Source organism: Stegostoma tigrinum, chromosome 14, assembly GCF_030684315.1.
Source record: "Stegostoma tigrinum isolate sSteTig4 chromosome 14, sSteTig4.hap1, whole genome shotgun sequence".
Classification (NCBI taxonomy): domain Eukaryota; kingdom Metazoa; phylum Chordata; class Chondrichthyes; order Orectolobiformes; family Stegostomatidae; genus Stegostoma; species Stegostoma tigrinum.
In genome coordinates, this window is record NC_081367.1 from 25,016,493 (window position 1) to 25,039,947 (window position 23,455).

The 23,455-nt window shown below is 39.5% G+C and overlaps 1 protein-coding gene across 3 annotated transcripts in view; it reads right to left on the reverse strand.

The window, feature by feature from the left end:
- Positions 1-23,455, reverse strand: part of LOC125457983 (uncharacterized) — a 347,795-nt gene that overhangs the window by 19,842 nt on the left and 304,498 nt on the right. For all 3 annotated transcript variants that reach the window (XM_048542816.1, XM_048542817.1, XM_048542818.1), the window contains exon 7: positions 10,361-10,429. In XM_048542816.1, the coding sequence (XP_048398773.1) occupies positions 10,361-10,429 (69 nt within the window). The remainder of the gene's footprint in view (positions 1-10,360; positions 10,430-23,455) is intronic.

A 23,455-nucleotide genomic window follows, 5' to 3' on the forward strand; every position in this document is an offset into this window, starting at 1 on the left:
TAAAAATGAACATGACCCCAAATCAAACTAATTACTACTGTGCAGTCCTGCTAAATTGCACTCAAGAAGTTCTTAAAATTAACGTCTTCTTAGGCAGAAAAACACTAATAGGTGTATTTTAAAACTTTTCTATATATATATATATAGTGTAATTTACTTGAGAAACTCACTATTGTAAACCAATATAACTAGAAAATAGTTTTATATAGATTTTTAAGATCATTTTCAATTATTTACACAGGTTCTGGATGTGAGTTTGCTCGCTGAGCTAGAAGGTTTGTTTTCAGACATTTCGTCACCATTCTAGGTAACATCATCAGTGAGCCTCCGATGAAGCGCTGGTGTTATGTCCCGCTTTCTAACCAGATAAATAGAAAGCAGGACATAACACCAACGCTTCGTCGGAGGCTCACTGATGATGTTACCTAGAATGGTGACAAAACGTCTGAAAACGAACCTTCCAGCTCAGCGAGCAAACTCACATCCAGAACCTCAACCTGAGCTACAAATCTTCTCAAAACTCGCTATTTACACAGGTAGTGATTAGATGAGCTTTAAATTCATTATTCACTGTACTAAGCAAACTGCAATCAGTTTGACCTCAAAACTATCAATGAATAATTTTAAATGCATATTTGAAAAGATTATGTTCTAAAAGAATTTCCCAGTTTCATGGGTATTTGACAGGTTTTATGTTGGAAATTATGAATCATGACAAGCAGGAACATGAGAAGAAGAATGATTTCCAAAACCTAGCTCAGACATTGGCACAATTTTCACTCATTTCAGTGATTGCAATTATTTTCAGAGCAGATACCGTACCCCGTTACTTCTAATTAAATTCTGCTCAGTGATTTGGCAGCTTAAAATTACTGTAACAGTGAAACTGACAAGAGGAAATCTTTTGTTTCAGATCCCCTTTGCTTTGCTAATATGGAGCAGAAATATTTAAGGCTTCATTTTTTTATGTAGTAAGTCATCAACCAAATAATATCACAAGTATAGATCTCAGAAATTAGTCAACAGTCAAGATAGAATTAACCTTGTCCTTTAAAACTCACAGCAAGTAAAATATTCCGAAAGTCGGTTTTGCTGTACTAATTAACCAAAACATATATTTTTTCAAAAGTTCATCACCAATCCAATCATAAGATTAGTTTAAACAGAGTCAATTGGTTATCCTTTCCTTTTGTGTGTGATTGAGGAAATACAGACATGAACTTTCTTTAATGATCATGATCTTAGGACTGCAGAAACTTCTACATCACGAAAAAAATTGCAAACTTTGTATTAAATTACAGTACTTTAACTTCAGGCTACTGCTTTTTGATGTTTAAAAGACTGTAAACATTACTAAACGGAGACAAGAAACATCTGAGGCCTGGGTTAATTTGTTAAATAGTTCCATGAGCATTAGCTATCTGTTTCACTATCTATTTTTCAATCAGGCATATGTTTCCCTTAGCTTCTTTTCTTAAAAATGTGTCATAGATTATTCTTCCAAAGTGAAGTCAATGTTAAGACAACAAAGGATAATCTGTTTGCAAGGTAAGTATATACGATAAGGTTTACATTATTTTCAAAATATTAGGATGTTTTAATGCTATAAATATCCACAGCTGCATTGCTGAGTAGGTATAAACCAATTTTAAAATCTTCTGCCCAAAATAATTAGGAGTATTCCAGATACACAGACTCACCATTATGTAGAGCTACCAGTCTGCAGGTGTAAACAGATAATGCATATTGAATGACAATGTATCTTGACTACTAAATTAGCAAAGGTCAGTAAAATACTTCATGATGTGAAATTAATGTGAAATATTACTTTCACTGTAAGAATGATTGGACAAACATACGTTGCAGAAGATAATAAGATTTATTGTGTAAGATACAAGATCATTGTGCAAAGTAAGATTAAAAAATAAAAAGTTACACATCTAAAATATTAACTAATAAAATATTTTTAAATGTCCATTTTAACTCACAATTAGCTGAATAAACAATAAACATAGACAGCCTGTGCCCAAAAATACTGAAGTTGAGCCTACGTTTAGGGCCTCTTACTTCCATTTGAAAAATAATCCATAGAGATACTGACTAGATTTTGAGCACATTTAGTCAAAGCTAGTGACAGCAGTTTCCATATTTTTATCTTTCCATTTTGGTGTTACAGAGGAATCTTTGAAATAAGAATGTAGAGTTCTTTTATTTTCTATTGATCTTATTAGTTGAATACTGTGAGACATGAGAGAACGGAGAATTTGAACTTAAGTAATTGCTCACTTTAAAAGATTGATCTCATCAATCCTCGGTATTTGCCTTTAATAGTCATTTTGTGCTCCCAAGATAAGTCAATACCCTTAGTTATTTAACAAATCAATGGGTTCACATTATTTGATGACATTTGGTCTGTGCTACAATTGTTAAAATAATGTGGTACTGGGTGAGTTCAGTAAGGATGGCTTTCATTTCACAAAGTAGGAAATTTTGCTCTGTTCAAAGTGTACCACTAAATCTTTAACTCAAACACAATTTTGATAAATATGCTAAAAATAACTCATCTTCAGCATGATGGATATCATCCTAAATATGGTATCATTATGAAGTGAAGTCCCACAAGTCTTCCAGAGTAGTTTCTTCTACTTTCATGGATGGCAATACTTAATGTGGCCAGGCCATTGAGATTCTTTTCTCTGTCATTTTAATGATACTGCATTAACAGGTTCATACCTCCAGAAATTTGGTCCAAGTATATCAAGAGTTAACCTGATAATGTTGCTGTGAGCTATTTCTATCTTAATAGCTACTACATGTCACGTCACTCAGTTTCCACAGCCTCATGGTCATTTTCAAATTTGAGCATCACACTATATTTTTTGTGTTTCAATAGCTGGCAATGTTCAGAACAGTTGCACTTAGTAGATTTTAATCAGTGATCAGAAAGATATTGCTATAAATGTACACATCTATTAAGCTTCCACGGCAATACAATAGCAATTTATAGTGTCAGCAGAATACAGCCAATGAAATATCAACAACTTCGTATTGTATCTAGGATAATAGACGTCTGGTAGCAATTTAACAGATAAAAATTCAATTGAATGATTCTGACAACATTTTGAACTATGGCAGAATCCCCATATTGAATTACTGCCTGATAATGATTACTTTCATAATATACAAGATGTTGAATGGTTTGGCATAGAAGTACTAATTCACCTATTTATAATGGAAAGTGCCAGCTTGCAAGGCTAAATTTAACAGAGGATATTTATTACTTTCTCATTCATTAGAGAAGTAACCACTTTTTAATATCAGTAACAATAGATAAATGGTTTTGAATTTTGTTTTTATTTTATCACATGTTGATACTTACATTGAACATTTAGCGAAGTACAATAACGTGCCATTCTGAACTGCAGGGCATTTAAATTCAACTTTGGTATCAAATACAAATTCAGTTCCAATTGATATGCATGCCTTTTCTGGTTGAGTATTATAAGAATGCAAAAGATTTTACATTAAGTTAGATAGGACATTCTGAACTAAGTTCCTAGGGTCATGAGTTACAGCTCAAAAGCACAAGTGAATTGCTCATTCGTAATCTCTCAAAGAGACTACTGCGTAACTCCTCTCCTTAATAGTCTATCTCCATGGTACTACTCTCTTAAGGTCCAGCCATGCCTGATGCTTTTTTCACGCATGTGCATGTCACTAACTTGGTCAGCTTTTATTGTCCATCCTTAGCTGCCTTTGAGAAGATCATGGCAAGACAATGTCTTGCACTATCGTAGTCCACATGGTGCAAAAACACCGAAGCGCTATTACAAAAGATGTTCCAGCACTTTGACCCAATGACAGTGAACGAACTGCAATATGGTTCCACATCAGGATGGTGTGTGACTTGGTGGAGAACTTGCAGGCTGTGGTGTCCCATGTAGCCTATGTCTCTCTGGGTGGTTGCAACTGAGCATTTGGAAGATGCTACTAAGAACGCCTTGGTGAGTTGTTGCAGTGCATCGTGCAGACTATGCAGACTGCAGCTATTGTGGATCAGTGGTGGAAAAGATGAATTTCTAATGGACTGGATGGGTGCAAATCATGCAGGCTGCTTTGTCCTGGATTTATTTTTCAATTTATAGTGGGATGTGGATGTCACTGATAAGGCCAATATATTTTGCCCATCCATAATTGCCCCCAGAGGAGGGGGTGATGACCTGCCTTCTTGGACCATTACAATCAATCTGTTGCAGGGACATCTAAAGTGATTTTAGGAAAGGAGTTCACAGTATCACAGTGTCCTACATCCCAAGGACTGCAGCAGTTCGAGTTGAAACCTCACCACCTGCTTCTTGATGGTGTTTTGTTGGAACTCCATGTTTCTATTCATTCGTGGGATACAGGCATTACTGACAAGATTAGCCCTAATTTCCCAGAGAGTAGGTAAGAATGAACCACATTGCTGTGGGTCTGGAGTCATGTGCAGGCTAAACCAGGTAAGAATAGCGGAGTATCCAAGATAACAAAGTGTGAAGCTAGATGAACACAGCAGGCCAAGCAGCATCTCAGGAGCACAAAAGCTGACGTTTCGGGCCTAGACCCTTCATCCATCTGCAGTTCCCATTATCTCAAGAATAGTGGAGTACTTTCCTAAAGCACATTAGTGAATCAAATTGTGATCAGAGATAATGGGAACTGCAGATGCTGGAAAATCCAAGATAACAAAGTGTGGAGCTGGATAAACACAGCAGGCCAAGCAGCATCTCAGGAGCTTTTGTGCTCCTGAGATGCTGCTTGGCCTGCTCTGTTTATCCAGCTCCACACTTTGTTATCTTAGTGAAACAAAAGCTTCTTTTTTTAAAAAAAACAGTGATTCCATGACTGCCATTAGCCAAGTTTTTTTTTAAATTCCAGATTGTTATTGAATTCATTTGACCATCTGTCATGGTGGAATTTGAACCTATGACTTCAGTTCATTAGTCTGAATGGCTAGATCAGTGACACAACCACTATGCCACCTCCTCCAGGATTTATCCAGGAATGTGAGAGTATTCCAACACACTCCTGATTTGTACCTTGTAGATGATGGACAGCGTTTGAGGAGTCAAGAGATGAATACTCGTTGAATGTAGAATTCATACAGCAAAGTATAAAGCCATTTGTCCCTTGAGTCCACATTTGCCCTAAAGAGCAATACAAGCAGTACCCCTTCCCAGCCTTCCCTCCAGATTCATACATATTGCTCCTTATAAAAGTAGGGAGGTCACGTTGGAGTGGCACAGAACTTTGGTTAGGCCACAGTTGAAGGACTACGTGCAGTTCTGATCACCACATTTTAGGAACAATGTGGTGTATTAGTGGGACTGCAAAGGAAATTCACAAGGATATCCACCTGGGATGGAGCATTTCAGCTATAAGGCTGGATATGCTCGGGTTGTTTCTCTTGGAGAAGAGAATGTTGAAGGGGACCTGACAGGAGTGTATAATGTTATGAGGGACAGGCTCAGGATGAATCAAGAGCATTCCCCTTAGTCGAAGGGTCATCAAGGAGACATAATGTTAATGAAGGGCAGAGGGTTTAGAGGGATTTGAGGAAAAGCTTTTTTACCCAGAGAGTGGTGGGGCTCTGGAATGCACTGTCTGAGAAGGTAGTTGTGGCAGAAAACCTCACAATGTTTAACAAGTGTTTGGATGAGCACTTGAAGTGTCATAACATTCAATGCTATGGGCCTAGTGTGGGAAAGTGAAGGAATAATGTAAGTTGTAGTATACTTTTGTTGATACACTTTCAATGAGCCAAACTGCCTCTTCTGTACTGTACAATTCTATGATTCAATGACTGCACTAAGCAGGACACCTAGGAATAATCCTTATAGTACCCCACGAGGAACTACCTTCCAGTCACAAAAATACTCCAGATGGATCATCTATTTGGTACTTCCTGCCAAAATGTGATTGCTTTTTATACCAATTTCTTTGTCTTGTTTTCTGTGCTAGTGTGCTACACTTCCCCCATTGTTGAGAATCACATTATTTGTAGAAACTCCTTTTCCTGTTAGTTGCTTAATTTTCTATCATCATTCAAACCTGAGCGTGAACATAGAACATAGAGCATAGAACAGTACAGCACAGTATAGGCCCTTTGGCCTACACCATTGTGCCGGCTTTTATCCTACTAAGATCAATCTATCCTCCATACCCTACATTTTACTATCCTCCATGTGCCTATCCAAGAGTCGCTTAAAAGTCTCTGAACTATCTGATTTCACTACCGCTGCCAGCAGCACATTCCACACGCTCACCACTCTCTGTGTAAAGAACCTACCTCTGACATCGCCCCTATGCCTTCCTCCAATCGCTTAAAATTATGCCCCCTCGTAATAGTCATTTCTGCCCTGGGAAAAAGTCTCTGACTATCTACATATCTATGTCTCTCATTATCTTGTACACCTCTATCAAGTCATCTCTCATCGTTCTTCACACCAATGAAAAAAGCTCTAGCTCTCTCAACCTTTCCTCAGAAGACCTGCCCTCCAGTCCAGGCAGCATCCTGGTAAATCTCCTCTGTGCCCTCTCTAAAGCATCCACATCTTTCCTATAATGAGGTGACCAGAACTGAACACAATATTCCAAGTGTGGTCTAACCAGGGTTTTATAGAGCTGCAGCATAACCTCATGACTCTTAAACTCAATCCCCCTGCTGATGAAAGCCAACACACCATATGCCTTCTTTACAACCCTATCAACTTGCGTAGCAACTTTGAGGGATCCACGGACGTGGACCCCAAGATCCCTCTGTTCCTCCACACTGCCAAGAGTCCTGCCATTAACCCTATATTCTGCATTCAAATTTGACCTTCCAAAATGAATCAGTAGTGGACTGAGGAGTTTAGACCTGAAACATTGGTTGTGGCTTAGTCAGTCTGTCACAGGCTGTTTCCACTGTAGGGCATTAAAGCAGTCTTGAGTTGTGGCTTCAACTAGGTTGAAGTCTCCATTTTAGATATGTCTGGTGCTGTACCTCGCATGCCCTCCTTCATTCTTCAGTGAAGCAGGGTTTATTATCCAGCTTGATGGTAATGGCAGAATAGGAATATGCTGAGACACAAGCTTGGAGACTGTCATTGAATATAATTCAGCTGCAGCTAACAGCCCATTGCACCCCAAAGGGTGTAAAGACAGTCCATTAAAAAGAACTGTACAGTAGTGACTCCTACTATACTATCACTAACACATGCATTTCCAATAGATAGATGAGGAAGAATAAAGGCAAGTACATCTCCTCCTTTTGATGGTTTCCCCAATAAATGCTGCAGATGCACTCCAGAAGTTATGTCCTTTAGCATTCATCCAATTCAGTCAAGTAATGGTGTTACCAAAACATTCCTCCTGATGGTGATTGAAGTCTCCCATCATTGCACAGCTGTAGCTGTGAACAGCATCCACAAGATCTTCCAAACCTGTGACCTCTACCATCAAGAAGGACAAGGCTCTCCAAACTACATACTATCCTGACTTGGAACTCTATCGTCATTCATTGACTACCATGTGTCAAAATCCCTAAAAGCACAATAGGTGTGCATATACACTCATGAATTGCAAAAGCTGGCCGAGCCTGCAACACCCACATCACATAAATTAATTAAAATGTACAGATTCATCAGCTGAAGGGATCGGCATTTGACTGATCGGCATGAGATTTCCTGCCCATGTTTGACCATGAGACTTCAACCAGCCCAGAGTCAATGTTGAGCACTCTCAGAGTAATTACCATGCACTTCCACTGTACACCACTGTGCTGTCATCTCTCATGGGTGTTCTGTTGGTAGGACAAGACATACCAGACATGTTACTAATGGCGTCTCAGGAATTATCTGCGGGCTTTGATTCCATGAATATAACTAGGTCCAGTAATTCCCTGACTAGTTTGTCGGCCAGCTCTTCAAATTTTGGTACATGCTGCAGAGGGAAGACATTTCAGGGTCAAAAGAGCTGGGCATGTCAGCATCAGTTCAAGAAGCCAGGTTAATATATCTTCTCCAGAATTTCATTTTCCTCTGCCACTGAACCCATTGCCTGATTTGGAATGTTATCCTCAGTCCCCTTTATCTGCTGCCCCTCAGCAATTTCATCTATATGCATAGAGTCGGCTTGTACTTAATGTCCTGCAGTTTATTGTTCTTAATCCATTCAAGTGTTACCTTTATTGCTGTCCTCTTCAACACCAGTCCAATGTTACACCCTGATGTATTCTAAACTCTTCAATTCAATGTGGTTAAAGCAAAATGCATCATCTTTGATTCCCACCACAACTTTCACTTCAGTCTTTCCTGAGAGGTATTAAACGCAAGATACTGTTTGATCCCAAGCTGAGCTTTCTTCACCTTATCCAATGAGCAGGCCCTTCTTGTTCCATCTGCAAGATTGCCCAATGCCACTCCAACCTTCATGCCAACTGTAGTTAACTCTGGGACATGCTTTTGGCATTTCAGGCTTTCATATTTAACGTTTTCTTTGTTTTTTTTTCATTGTTGACTTTTCCCTTATAATAAATTACTAATTATTCAGAATACTGTGGCTTAAATCATTTCATATATTTTCATTATCTCCTCTGTAGCCTAGTTCACTGGTCTCCAGATTATTACACAATCCTTAACATCATGTTCAAATCTTTCCAAGGCATTGTCCATTTTGTGTGTTCTCCTCCCAACATACACAGGAATCTAAAGCTACAGCAACACTGTGTAATAAAACCATTGTAAATCAATTAATCTAATACCACTTCATACATTGTACGGGATAAAATTATCCTCAAACTCACTGCAAGTAACATGCAATCAGCTGCTAAAATGTTAATAATGAGATATTAGCCTATTTAGATGTCTCACATCAGAAATTATGCTTTAAAGTGTGAACATTTTAAACAAAATATTAAGAAAGTTGGTTGGTGTTCCTTCTGAGCTGGATAAAATAATCAGCACATTCCAATCATCAAACTTTGTTCACAAAAAGCATTTAAATTCAATCTCAGCCCAGTATGTATTTCTTCATTAAAAGGTTCTTACCCTAGTATGATTGGAAAATTTACACCAAGTGATACGGGATTTAAAATGGTGAGTTACACCCTCAAACAGTTACATTAGCCTAGATCTTCTAGGTTCTGCAAAGTCAGAGGCATGACAGATGCATGTTGCAGTCTCTCAGAAGTCCCAACACAACAAAACTGCCAGAGAAATTTAAACTTCTGATAAATTATCTGCTGTTCAGAACCCTCTTACAAAGTCTCCATCTCTGAGCCAGGAACATCAGCGGGTTCCCATCAGTTGCCTGAACAGTTATCCAGGAAATGTTAGAGAGATTAAAACCTGTGCTAAGCCCTGTCCCATCCCATTTAATTAAACTGACTGCTGAATGCCTGATGAGCTCCTCTCCAGAATCCCAGAGGCCTGATCTCCCACTGATGCCAGATACTCCCCCGCCCACCGACAACTGCATCTGCCAAGTGACCCACCAACAGCCGAAGCACAACCCACCATTCAGAACGAATCACCTGGCCAAATGCCCCTCACCACAAGCAAACAAAATAACCCCAGCACAATCGAAATCTAGCTCCAAACAACCCTACTCCACTCACCCACCTCCCTGTTGTGGTTTAAGAGCTGGGTTGGGTTGTTTTAAGAGTTGAGGATTCAGGTTAGTCAAAGCTGATGAGATGAGATCAAATGACTCGCAGCCACGAGGAGACCAACCAGCAGTGAGTTGGACTAGGGGTTTCATACTTAATTTATTCTGTAAGTGCAAGCTTGTTTTATTGGCTATGATACAAACAACCCAGGATGAGTATGGTAACTCTGTATTAAGGTATATGACATAAGAACATGACATCTGACATCTAAGCCTCACACACTTACATCATTGTGAGCCTCATTAACATTCAGCTTTTAGAAACCTATCTATTATCCGCTGAGTTTCCCAGGCCACAGATAATGTGGCAGGTTCCTCAACAGACTCTAAAGGTAACTGCTTTCACACATACTCCCTGAGTCCAGGCGCTAGCCTGAAATGCACAATGACTGGCCTCCTCAACCACCACACCCTTTGCCTGAGACTTCTGACATCTTCCTCCACTCCACCAGGTCTGATCTCCCCACCACTATTACCAGGACGTGAAAGGTCACTTTCCAGGGCTCTCCTATGAACTGTATAGCAGATTGTCAATTCAGCTGAAATTCACCGAGTTACCATGCACAGTGCCAGTGCAAATCCATGAGCATTAACAATATAATTGTTATAAAATAACACCATAATCTAGACAATTTAAAAAGTGAACTTGACATTTCAAACTGCCTTCACTGACCTGTTGTATCGTGCACCGATCAAAAATGAATGGATGTTCTCTCCTGAAGAGTTAGGTACTGGTTTCAGCCTGGGGTAAGAAATAAAGATAAAAGGAGAAGTTGAAATCTGGGTTTGCTTGTACAATGGCAGCTGCATATTAATCAAAAGAAATTCTGACAAATCAAAAAGACTTATTTTTTTGCACAAAATAGACCCCCGGAGTCTTAATCATATAACAGGGGAATAAACTTGAAACTGGGTTGATTCCATCTTTAAAGAATGAATTCTTTGAAACATTGGCAGCTGTAGATGCATTTTAGTTCTTAAATACAGATAGTGAAAATTGTTTCATATTATGAAAATAAAGCTAACTTCCAGGACAATTTCATTGTGAGAATGCAATGATAATCAAAAGTAACCAAGTTATTACCTCTGACGAAGGGTCTAGGCCCGAAACGTCAGCTTTTGTGCTCCTGAGATGCTGCTGGGCCTGCTGTGTTAATCCAGCCTCACATTTTATTATCTAAGTTATTACATCGACTGATTCTAGAATTTGCTTAAGTACATCATGCATCTTGTGAAATTAATGCCAGCTTCTAACCAGAATAGAACTGTACATTTCAATTAATGACATGTTTTAGACCAAGTTACATTTCTGAAGTGTGGAATATTAGGGCTTGGAAGTTACCATTGCACTGCATCCATGAGCAACTATAATCAGCTACATCTACATTTTTGCTGCAAATTTCTTCATTAAAAATGACAGCGGTCGGAAAGGCTGAGCAGGACCTACTCATTGGCCATATCCAGTTCAGAGGTACCAACAACATGGAAGGCAGCAATGGCCCATAGCCACTCAGCTCAAATGTTCTATGGGCTCTTCCAGGTTAGAGTTAAGAAGACTGTTAAACTCCTCAGCTCCAAAATGAGCCATTCTATATCTTCAGAAAAATGGTCAATCCTGCCAAGGCAAGCTTTGTTGTTATATTTTTGAAGGAATTTGTGAAGAGAATCAGACACCAAGATGTTCAGATCACATTGTATAACATCATCACAACCTGGACATGCTTATACCATGTGAATATATTATACTCTACTTCCCCCTTCAAAAAAAAAGGTGTTTTGGAAGAAATTGTTTCCAGTTACACTAACTATACATCTTAAAATTTCAATAAGTCTTAGTGAATGTAGATATTTGGTCAAATAACAACTGACATATTTACTTCTTCTTATCCCACATTTATAAATCACATCTCAAAACTGGTTTATTGAAGTCCTGATATTCAACAGGTTTGTTTCAGATTTTTTAGTTTCAGTCTAGGACTTTCAAAAAAATAGACGTACATCTCATAGTTTGGTGAAATGTCAGTTTTGGAGAGTTTCACACAGGGTCTTCCTCTACGAAATTTGGCATATTTTCTTTTGCAATTTTCCACTGTTCATATCTTTAATTATGCAGTCCGCCTTCATAGCATCCCTCTCGTGCAAAGTTATGTTCAGCAGAGGCAGAAGTATTTGACGTTGCTTCTAGCATTCATGCCACAGATGCCACATTTAAACCCAAGCTACACAGTGCAGAACCATATGTCAGTAGGTTCTTAGTACCTAGCACACGTCAGATGCCAATGTCTGTGGATGTGAGGACTGTGTGGCTGGTGCTCACGGAGCATGCCCTGGGATGTTGATGCTTGGTTTCTAACAAGGATGTCATTTGGAGCAAGTAACGTATTGAATGTGCCAGATGCCCACTCTTGTTTTCCCATCAAATTATCCTGACATCTAGATTTTTTGGACAGTTTGGCAAAATGGGACTTAATGGCAATTAAGAAGATGTTTAACAAGTGTTGTCCCTGTCAATTGGCATCTTACTGATGCTTAGTGAGATTCTCATGATGCTACTTGTGAAAAGCATTAAGACGGTATGGATTGTTCCCAAGTTTGAGATAGGCCTCACCACATTATATCACTTTGTTCTGCAACATTGTTCAGACTCCTATAAGGTACTGCCTAATCTTTCATTTCTTTTTCCAAAAGTTATCATATGCATTCTGAAATTAACAGGTCAATGGTGGCTGTGGTTGTAAGGGTATTTTTGGCAACCAGTTCCCGAATTTTTGAAAATCATACATTTGTTGCTCAATGATTCTGGAGCACCATCTGGACCAAGCAAAGAATCAAAACTAATGGCTATAGTTTTAACAGTGATCATGTGTTCAGACTGTCGTTCTGTCAAAATCTTGATCCAGATTTTCAATGCAGAATTCAGGTCCCGATGCTGTACCGTAACCATTTCACTCTCAGAAGCAAATTTTGAAAGTAAATGTTCTCAGTGAGCATGAGATAGATTGGACATCCGAACAGTGGCACTGAACACTGCCAAAATGCTGGGATGTCTCAGCCAATGCGATGGCAGCCATGTAGGGACCTGCTGTTGCTTTGCCAAGAAGAGCAGGCAGCTCTATCAGAGGTTCAGGAGGTAAAGTGACTAATAAGTGATGACCAGGGCAAACTATAGTACAACTATAGTAATATTCAGGTTTCTGTACAGATGACCCCAGACCCCAACCTACCTTCTGTTTCCTACCTTGTAGCCAACTTCTAATCCATGCTGCCAAGGACCTTTCAATCCTAAACATTTCAAATTTGCTAACTAACCTGCCATGTGACACCATAAAGTGAAGATTTTCTTCCTGTCTTGTGGTTGCGATCAGTCCATTACCTTCAATGCACGAGCAAGGCAGCGTTTTTTGTAAAATATTACCCATTTTAGAATCGAGGATCTTTGAAGGAAATCTTGCATCATAGGGCTTTGTGAGGGAGTAAAGCATTGTGCATGTTAGGGGTAGGTGATGGCTGAGTGATATTATCACTGGGTTGTTAATCCAGAGACCCAGACAATGTTCTGGGGACACCAGGTTCGAATCTTGTCACAGCAGATGGTGGAATTTGAATTCAATAAATATCTAGAATTAAGAGTCTAATGATGATTGCTGATTGTCGAGGGGGGTGCGGGGGAAAATCCGTCTGGTTCACTAATGTTCTTTTGGGAAGGAAACTGCCATCCTTACCTAGTCTGGCCTACATGTGATTCCAACAATGTGGTTGACACATAACTGCCCTCTGGATGGGCAATGAATGATGCCCTCATGATGTAAATGAATAAAGAAAAAGATGGTGTTGATTCTGAGTTACTGCTTACTGTCTTGAACCACATTAAACTTGTATAAGCATAGGTGAAATCCAACTTTGAGGTTTTTTTTATCCAATCAGGACATGCAGACCAGGATTTATTGCTTATCTCTACTTGCCCTTGGAGAAGGTGATGTTGAGCTGACTTTTTGAACCACTGTAGCCATTCAATGGAGAATTCCAGGGTTTGACCCAATGATAGAAATATATCACTAATCTTTTACTAAGTCAGGATAGTGTGTGCCTTGGACAGAAATTTGTAGGTGATGGTGTTTCCATGTAACTGCTGGCCTTGAACTTCTAAACGTTAGTAGTCACACATTTGGAAGATGTGGCAGTACATGCAGTAGGTTGTACACAATGCTGCTACTGAGAATCAGTCTTGGAGGGAATGATGTTTATAGGTGTGCTGCCAATCAAGGCAGCTGCTGTGTCCTGGATGACATCAAGTTTCTTGGGATTGGTTGCAGGTGCACACATCAAGGCACCTTTAGAAATCTACTGTGGATGCAGTTTCACATCGAATGCCTGGGTGACAGTGACTTTGGCATCCATGGTTTTGTCTTTTTTGTCAGTTCTCTTTCTAATGTGATCAGTTTTCACTGGCACACCACTTCTCTCAAGTTTCTTTCATTCCTGCTCATCATGGATATGTATTTACACACCTTCACCACTGTCTTTGAAAATGTTGCTATATTATTCACTATCTGAGCAAACTGTTTTGAGATCTGAACTTGGAAAGCGTGTTCACAATTAACTTCACTTTGTCTATTCATTCTGAAAATGGCTCAGTGGACTTGTCTGTTTTTGTCTCATTCAGATCTCCATCAACCACAGTTCTTTATATTATTTCATTATTTTGCCTGTAAATGTTGCTTTGATACAAATATATGAACGTACAAAATAGGAGTGAAAGAGAAGTGGGCTATTCTGCCCCTCGAACCTAATTGGCCATTCAACAAGATTCTGGCGGATCTTTTTGTGTTTTAAATTCCACATTCCCATCTATCCCTGAAAACTCTTGATTCCTTTGCCTAATAAGAATCCATCAAATTCTGCCTTATAAATATTCAATGACCCCACCTTCGACCTCGAAGGCAGTTCCAATTGTACAATCCACCGAAAGGAAATCTTGTGTCCTGGAATGGCAAGCCTAATTTTAAGATAACGTTCTGGACTGACCCACGAAAGTAAAAGTCCTTTCCACATTTTCTTTGTCAAGACGAATTAGGATGTTATATCAACCTAGTTGCTCCTCACGCTAAACCCGGCTGGATAAGAGTTCAATCTGTGCAACATATTGTCATAAGACAACCTACTCATTCCAGTTTTTGATCTAGTAAATGTTCTTTGAATTGCCTGCAATACATTTATGTCATTCCTTAAAGGAGTCCAAAACTGCATACAATATTCCAAATGTGGTCTCACCAATGCTTTTTACAACTAAAGGACAACATGTTTACATTTATGTTCAATTCCCAGTGTATTAAAGGAAAGCATCCCAACAGCCTTCTTGATTATGGGCTAAGCTTGCATACTAACGTTTTGTGACCTGCATACCAGAGCATCTTAATCCCTATGTACACATGAATTCTGAAGTCATTTTCCACTGAAGTAATGATCTATGCTTTTGTTCTTCCTGCCAAGGTAAATAATGTCACAAATTTCCGGCACTACACTCCATCTGCCAAACTTTTGCCCACTTGTTCAACCAGATATAGGTGAGGTGGTGCCCTGAGCGAGTGAGTAGGCAGCACAAAGGGCACACAGGGTTAGCTGTGTCAGGGGTTGTGGTTGGTGATAGCAAATGAAGGAAGCTTTTTTATTCACTCATAGGATGTGGGCGTCACTGGATGGGCTAGCATTTATTTCATTAGTTGACCTTAGGGAGGTGGTGGTGAGCTGCCTTCTCGAATTGCTGCAGTCCATGTACTGTAGGCAGACCCACCATGCTGTAAGGAGGGATTTTGACACAGCAACTGTGAAGTAAGAGCAATATATTTTCAAGTCACGATGGTGAGTGGCTTGGAGGAGAATTTGCAGAAGTTTCCATGTATCGGTTGCCTTGTCCTTTGAGATGGAAGTGGTCTATGGTTGGAAGGTGCTGTCCAAGGATCTTTGGTGAATTTCTGCAGAGCATCTTGTAGATAGTACACACTGCTGTTGCTGAATGTGTGATGGAATGACTGAATATTTGTGGATATGGTGCCAATCAAGTGGTCTGCTTTGTCCTTAAAAGTATTGAGCTTCTTGAGTGGTGTTGGTGCTGCACTCATCCAGGCAAGTGGTGAACATTCCATCATACTGTTAACTTGTACCTTGTGAACAGCCTGCAGTGAGTTGAGGCAATTTACTATCATATAATAAACTATATCTCCTCATGTAAGACAAATGCCTCTTCTCAATAAGATTAAACAGCAGCAGATACTTGGCCACTGTTAATCAGGCAGGCCCTTAAGACTCAGTTTAGAAGAGAGGACTGGTAGCAGTACTATACCACAACCACAAGACAAATGGTTAATACAACAAAATATGACAGTGTGCTGCAAATGTTTTTGCAATTTTATCATTTCCAAAATCTAATTTTTTGTTATTGTGTAAATTAAAAACACATAATAATATAAAATATTTAGGGATTCAAATTTTAAAATACTTGCAGATGGATATGTGTCAGAGCTATGAAGGTTTGATTTTAAACAGGTCAGAAAAATCAATTAGAACAACAAACTAAATGCATCAATTCCAAGAAAGCATGTGACTGCAATCGAATGTTTGGCAGAACACCTGTAGTGTAATGGATAAAATGATGATAATGTTTACGCTGTTGATTTTCCAACAGACCTGGAAGCCATTTCTTTCTTATTGACTTCACAACAGAAGTTTTAAGGTTTTACTTCAGAAGGGAGAACAGTTTATTTTATCAGAAGAATCAAGCTTTTAGTTCAGGGGAACCAATCACCGTGGATGAAGTGTGGAGCTGGATGAACACAGCAGGCCAAGCAGCATCTTGCTGCTTGGCCTGCTGTGTTCATCCAGCTCCACACTTTGTTACCTTGGATTCTCCAGCATCTGCAGTTCCCCTTATCTCTCACTAACCCTGGATGAAGTGTTTAGTTTGTGGAGTTTCTAAGCCAGGAAGATTTGGATAGAAATATTCAATGTTACTAAAATGAAATACTGAAAACAATCAAAATTATGAAAGATCCATAGTGCACTCAGAAAAGAATTGTAAAACTCTCTCTGCTGGCCAAGGCAGAGAAACTAGAAGACATCAGTTAAGTAAAAACTAAGATTTGAGACAGTAGTAAAATTTCTCTGGAATTAAGTTTCTGTTAAAGGATGAAATTGACAAATAGGTTGAATATTTGTTTCATTATCTGTGTTAAGATCTTCTAACTGTCACACACATATAAAACTTGGTGTGTTTTCTTTTCTCTCTTTGTGAAATAAACATATGTTTTGTTGCTAAAGAGCATCTATAGCATATTTGTATATGTTTCAGTGACAAACCACCACGTCAATCAAAAATTAAATGTATTACTTTTGGCTGTGATGATACCCAGAATGAAAAATGAGCAAAACCTGCCAATGACACATACTGGTCAAATTTGTCTGGTATATTTCACAATGGAGCTTCAGTATGACCAGTACATCCATTTGCAAGTACTACCTTTTGTTTAAATTGGTTTTCTTACTGGAAATTGGGAGAAATTTGTATATAGACATAAACACTAAGATAGCCACATCACGTTTAAGATATCTTCATACACTGAACACACTGTAAACATACTTCCCACTTGTGAATTTTCAAAGGCTTTATCAGAACTCTTGTTAACTCTCAACAACTAGCATTTCATTGAGGTCTGAGTGAGTGATTTCTGAGTTAGTCCAAGAGTCCTCCAGCAATATCCCTTTGACATTCAGGGCACAGGCAGTGGGAAATTCTCTGCATCTGCAAAACTCACACAAATTCACTTATCCGCACCAAAAAAACAACAAAAATCAATATCCATGAGCAAAAGTTGGGTATCTGCGATTTTTAACCTATTTTTAATGAGCTTCACATTCGTGAATTGGATCATCCGTGAGTGTTCCCAGGAACAGAACCCTCATGGATACAGAGAAATAACTACAAAAAAAATTGGCAGGTCAGAGTAAACACAATAGATTCCAGTTAGAAACAAATTGTCTGCTTCCACTCTCTGATCCAATGATCCATTTTGATTCTACACTACAGGAACAAATTACAGCAATGCTGGAATCTGTATTGAAAACAACAAATGCTGGCAGTCATAGCAGGTCAGGCAGCATCCGTGGAAAGAGAGCGAGCTAACATTTTGAGTCTAGATGGCTTTTCATCAGAGATATGTGAAGTGTGGAGGAGGCAGCATTTATGCTATGGTGAGTACACTATTGTATAAATGCTGCCCCCCCCAATACTTTACATCAGCTCCAATGTTTAGGTATATAGACACGAAACGTTACCTTACTTTCTCTTCATATGCTACCTGACCTTCTGTGATCTCCAGCATTTATTGCTTTCAGTTGATCCCATACTGGTTTGAACAGGTACACGAGGTGAACTCTGTTTATTTCAATGGTTGAAAATGTATTAACCATATGTACTTTTTATTCACCTTTCACATTAATTATTAATTCAGCATGGGAATGAGATATAACAGTGAGTAACACTGATTTTACATGCAAGATCAGTGGTGGAATGAGATAAGAGGCTGAACTTCATGTGTGAACTACATATTTCGTTCACTGAAACATTCACACTACATGTTACACTATATGTTTCACCCTGTTCAAATGACACGACATAAGACTTGAATGAAAGGGAGAGATCAAACTGTGATTATTTTCTTTGGAGTAGGATCCATGTCTAAAGGACTATACTTGTGCTTTGTAAAAGAAGCTATGGTGGGAATTGGGAATAATAAGGTGTAGAGCTGGATGAACACAGCAGGCCAAGCAGCATCAGAGGAGCAGGAAAACATTTCAGGCCTAGACCCTTCCAGCTTAAAAAGCCACAGGACTGAGACAGTGCAGGAGCCTTTATCACTCCAAGAAAAATGATGAATAAAGGGAGGAAACTGAAGACAAGCACAAATATTTTAAGAATGAAGGTTAAAAGAAAAAATGTATAGCTTTAAGTTTAAAACTATATGGTCATTGAACAAAACTTAGCTTGGCAAGGGAGATGGAAGAGACTGAACAGAAACCTGAATGTTTGTATCAAACAATATAGTTGAAACTTTATTGCAGTTCTGATGAGCTACAGGAGTTACTGTCTTTTGAATGAGATGTTAAACTAAGGCTCTGTTTATCTTTTTGCTAAAGGTAATTATCTTGCAATATTATCTTAAGGGAAGTATGAGACTTAGCCTGGTGTTCTGGCCCAACACCTATACCTCATCCAAAGCCTAAACCAGGCTTGCAGCCATTTATTTCACTACTATCTTTGGGAAGTGGCACTGTGCAAACTGTTTGCCACATTTCCTGGATGACAGACAGGAAGTCTACTACAAAAGTATATCTTTGGGTGTAAAATACTTTAGATGTCCTAAGACAATGATTCCCAAACCTTTATCCTCTGTGATCTCATGAAGGATTGAAAGCAGTCAGGGCCCTCAGCCAGAGTTGTGAGAATATGGAGTGGGGTTCAGTTTGTGAGAAAGTATAGGCATCAAATAACACTCAGTCACTTCCTGACAATCCGTCCCTTTTCTGCAACCTCTCTCACCCAATCTATCAAAATATTCACCATCACCACCTCTCACTCATTCTCTCTTTGACTTAGACACACGTATTCACTTACACTCTCTTCCACGCTCACATTCTCTTGCACTCACTCTCACTCGGTCGAATATACTTACTTAGTTGCACCCTTTAAGTCTTTCACACATAATTACTCACACTGTCTCACAGTCACTTACACACTCTGTCACACATGCTCATTTCCTCACACTCTTGCACCCACTCACACGCTTTCACTCACTTCTTCAAAATTTCCCACACAGACTCACACTTATTCACTCGCACAGTCTCTCCTACTCACACACATTCTCACACTCGTAGTCATTCTGTCACACATACTTCCAGATACTCACCAGCAATAACCTAGATTCTCCCTCACACACACTCACTCACTCATACTCTGTCACACATACTCACTTGCACTCTCTCTTACACTCACTGACACTTTCTGCTATATATACACACATTCACGCTCACCTTCTAACATAGTCAGTTACATAGTCACACTCTCTAACACACGCTGTCAAGGGGAAGGAGCCATTTATAGCGAGGCTGTATTAGAGACCATACCTTGGGAACTGAAGGTGACGGGAAGGTCAGAGTTATTTGCAGATGGGGTGCATTGAGCAGACGGCTTCAGGCATCAAGGACATGGGAAAGGAGCCACCAGCATCAGCGTGTATACAATTGATGGGGTGGGGAATAAGGGGGCAATAGTCAATTGCAGCCATATTAGAATCGACTCCCTACAGTATAGAAGCAGGCCATTCAGCCCATCGAGTCCGAATAGCCAATCCACCTAACCTGCACATCTTTGGACTGTGGGAGGAAACCCATGCAGACACACAGAGATAATGTGCAAACTCCACACAGACAGTCACCTGAGGCTGGAATTTAACCAGGTCCCTGGTGCTTGAGGCAGCAGTGCAAACCACTGAACCACCGTACTGCCCTTAAACTCACCTGCTGGAGCAGACTCTGACAGAATGGTCCAGAACACCAGGTAGATGAGAAAAAGTGAAAAGGATCGTCAGCGATTCTGGGTGTTCCTAACAAGCCAATGGTTCATTAGTCTTCACGGGGATAGTTGTGGCAGGTTTGTGGCTCTGGACACTAACCATAGCGACTGATAGATTACTCAGCCAATGAGCTCCAACCCTATGTTTAGCAGTTCCACAATTGCTTACCTTGACCCTGCTGCACTCCTCTGCCTCCATTACGGGTTTGGGACTTGCAACACCAAAATTTAATCAGCCAAACCCACTTAGGCACCACGTAAAACTATACTCCAGGTGTAAAAGAAATTGTACAAATTTAAATTTACTCTTTCCTCCATGGTTAGAATATGCAAACATTTTTAGAACTAAAACAGTTCTTATTTTCCGACCCAAAATGTCAACTTTCCTGCTCTTCTGATGCTGCCTAGCCTGCTGTGTTCCTCTAACTCCACACTGTGTTATCTGTTATTTTCCTGATGTTGCATGAATTTGAAAATACTCTTCATAATACTGCAGAGCAGTAATCACAAGATGACATGCAAGTGGGGATACAATAAACATTGAAACTCCAAAAAAACTGCTTAAATTCAAGCTTTGAATTGAAATGTGGTTTTAATAATATACACATGGATTAGAATCCATTGGCAAAATTTGGTGCTATATGTGCTGATCGATGTTCCAGCATGTTTAGATTAGATTAACACTGAGGCATTTTAATTAGCAAAACGACCCTTGCCTAGATAAGATCATTTTGAAATGTTTTCTTAAATTAGCTACTAAAATGATCATTATTCACTTTTGTCATTCTGGAAAATTGTATTTTTTTAACTGCCTGTGCTGTCAGGCCACATTGAATTGAATTGAATGGAATGGCTAAATAATCATTACATGATGTAATCAGAAGCCTATCTGAGCATATGAACCGGATCATGTGACAGTCATTTTTGTTGAATTTCAAAAACATGCATGTCTGCTTACCTTTCTGCATTATGACATAATTAAAATAAGCTGACTTTTGTTTAAACATATTGTCTTTTTGAGGGATGAGTAAAGAGGTTTTCTGGTCAGCAAGTTTATATCAGCATACAAAAAGGCAATTTTTTTTAATGTGATGCCCAGTTTATCTATAAAGCACAGAGATGTCAGGTATAAGACAGAAGTAGTGTGCAGTAAAGGTCCCTTTTTAATGTTCCACAATAACTTTGACTGTAACTTCAAAGGAATTGAGAATGTTGTGTTGTATTTTTGTTGTGTCGAATGACAATCCATATGATTCTTCTCAATGTTATTGTCACTTTACTGGCTTACTAAAGAAAAAAGGGCTTGAATTGATGCAGCATTTTTCACAACTACAGGCGCTCCAATGTCTGTTACAGCCACTGAGGTACTTCTGAAGTGCATTCATTGTTGTAACGTCGGAAATGCAGCAAGCAGCATTTCCAGCAAGATTCCATAAAGACCATTGTAAAAGCGATCAGATCGGTTTTCATTAAGTAAATTGAAGGCTAAATATTGATCAGGATACCAGGAATATCTGTGTTCTTCAAAATAGTACACCCCGGTCATTTATATTCACACGAGAGAACATTAAGACCTCAAATTTAATGCCTCATCCCAACATTGGCACCTCCAGCAGTACCACTGACCCCAATAGCTGAATGGAACATCAGGCCAGATTATTGAGCTCAAGTATTTGAAGTTGGAATTGAATCCACATCCTTTTGATCTGGAGTTTAAATTGCTTCCAACTGAAGTATGATTGAGTGAAGGAATTACACTTTGTTTCAGTCCTAAATGCCTGACACCTTATTCTGAGTCACGTGTACTGAGGTCCAGACACCAGGGCAAATATCATTGCAGCAATTGCCTTGGCAAAATGCTCAAGAATTCTGATATTGCTGAACTGTACACAATTTTTGTTGGAGGTGACTCTCTTCTACTGCATAACCATCAAAAAGAGAAATCTCCTCGGCTATTAGTTCAGGTTAGACTAAATGGCAAGTGAAAGGCTGAGGTGTGAGGAATTGGGCACTTAGAACTCCAAAGCAGCATCCATGGCTTATGCAAACTTATGGGATGAATTGTGTTAGACTGCATACTGATGCCACGCATGCAGAAAATGCTCAGCAGAAATGTGCATAGCAGATTGTGACATCAGTATATAATATTAATTCGATATCAACCAAAACATTTGGAGCTGAATGTTACAACCAAAGCTGCCTTTTAACCATGCACTGCTGAATAGAAGCCTATAAGGCATAAAAGCAGAATTAGACCATTTGATCCATCTGCACTGCCATTTGATCATGGCTGATAAGTTTCCCAACCCTATTCTCCTGCCTTCTACCTGTAACCCTTGATCCCCTTATCAATGAAGGACGTAGCTACCTCTATCTTAAATACACCTAATGACTTGGCCTCCACAGCCTTCTGCAGCAGTGAGTTCCACAGATTCACCACCCTCTGGCTGAAGAAATTCTTCCCCAGCTCAGTTCCGAGATGTTGCCCCTTAACTCAGAGGCTGTGTCCTGGGGGTCCTAATCTCTCCCACTGGTAAAAACTTCTCCATATCTACTCTATACAGATCTCTCAGCATTTTGCAAGTTTCAATGAGAGTCACACTCTCCAGCCATCCTTCTAAACCTCATCAAGTACAGACCCAGTGTTCTCAACCACTCCTCCTATGAAAAGACCTTCATCCAGGGATCATTCTTATAAGCCTCCTCTGGACTCCCTCCAAGGCCAGCATATCCTCACTTAGATATGGTGCCCAAAACAGCTCACAATATTCCAAATGCAGTCTAACCACAGCCTTGTACTGCTGAGGCTATATATCTCTGCTCTTGAATTCTAGCCCTCTTTAAATGAATTCTAACATTGTATTTGCCTTCCTTACTGCCAACTCAACTTGTATGTTAACCTCAGAGAATCCTGAACTAGTACTCCCAAGTCCCTATGTGCTTCAGATTTCTATTCAGAAATCCCATTCAGAAAACAGTCCATGCCTCTATTCTCCCTAAAGAAGTGCACAACTTCACACTTCCCCACATTGTATTCCATCTACCACTTCTTTGCCCCACTCTCCTAACCTTTCCAAGTCCTTTTGCAGCCCCCTTGATTCCTCAACACTACTCTTCTTCCACTCATCTGTGTCATCTGCAAAC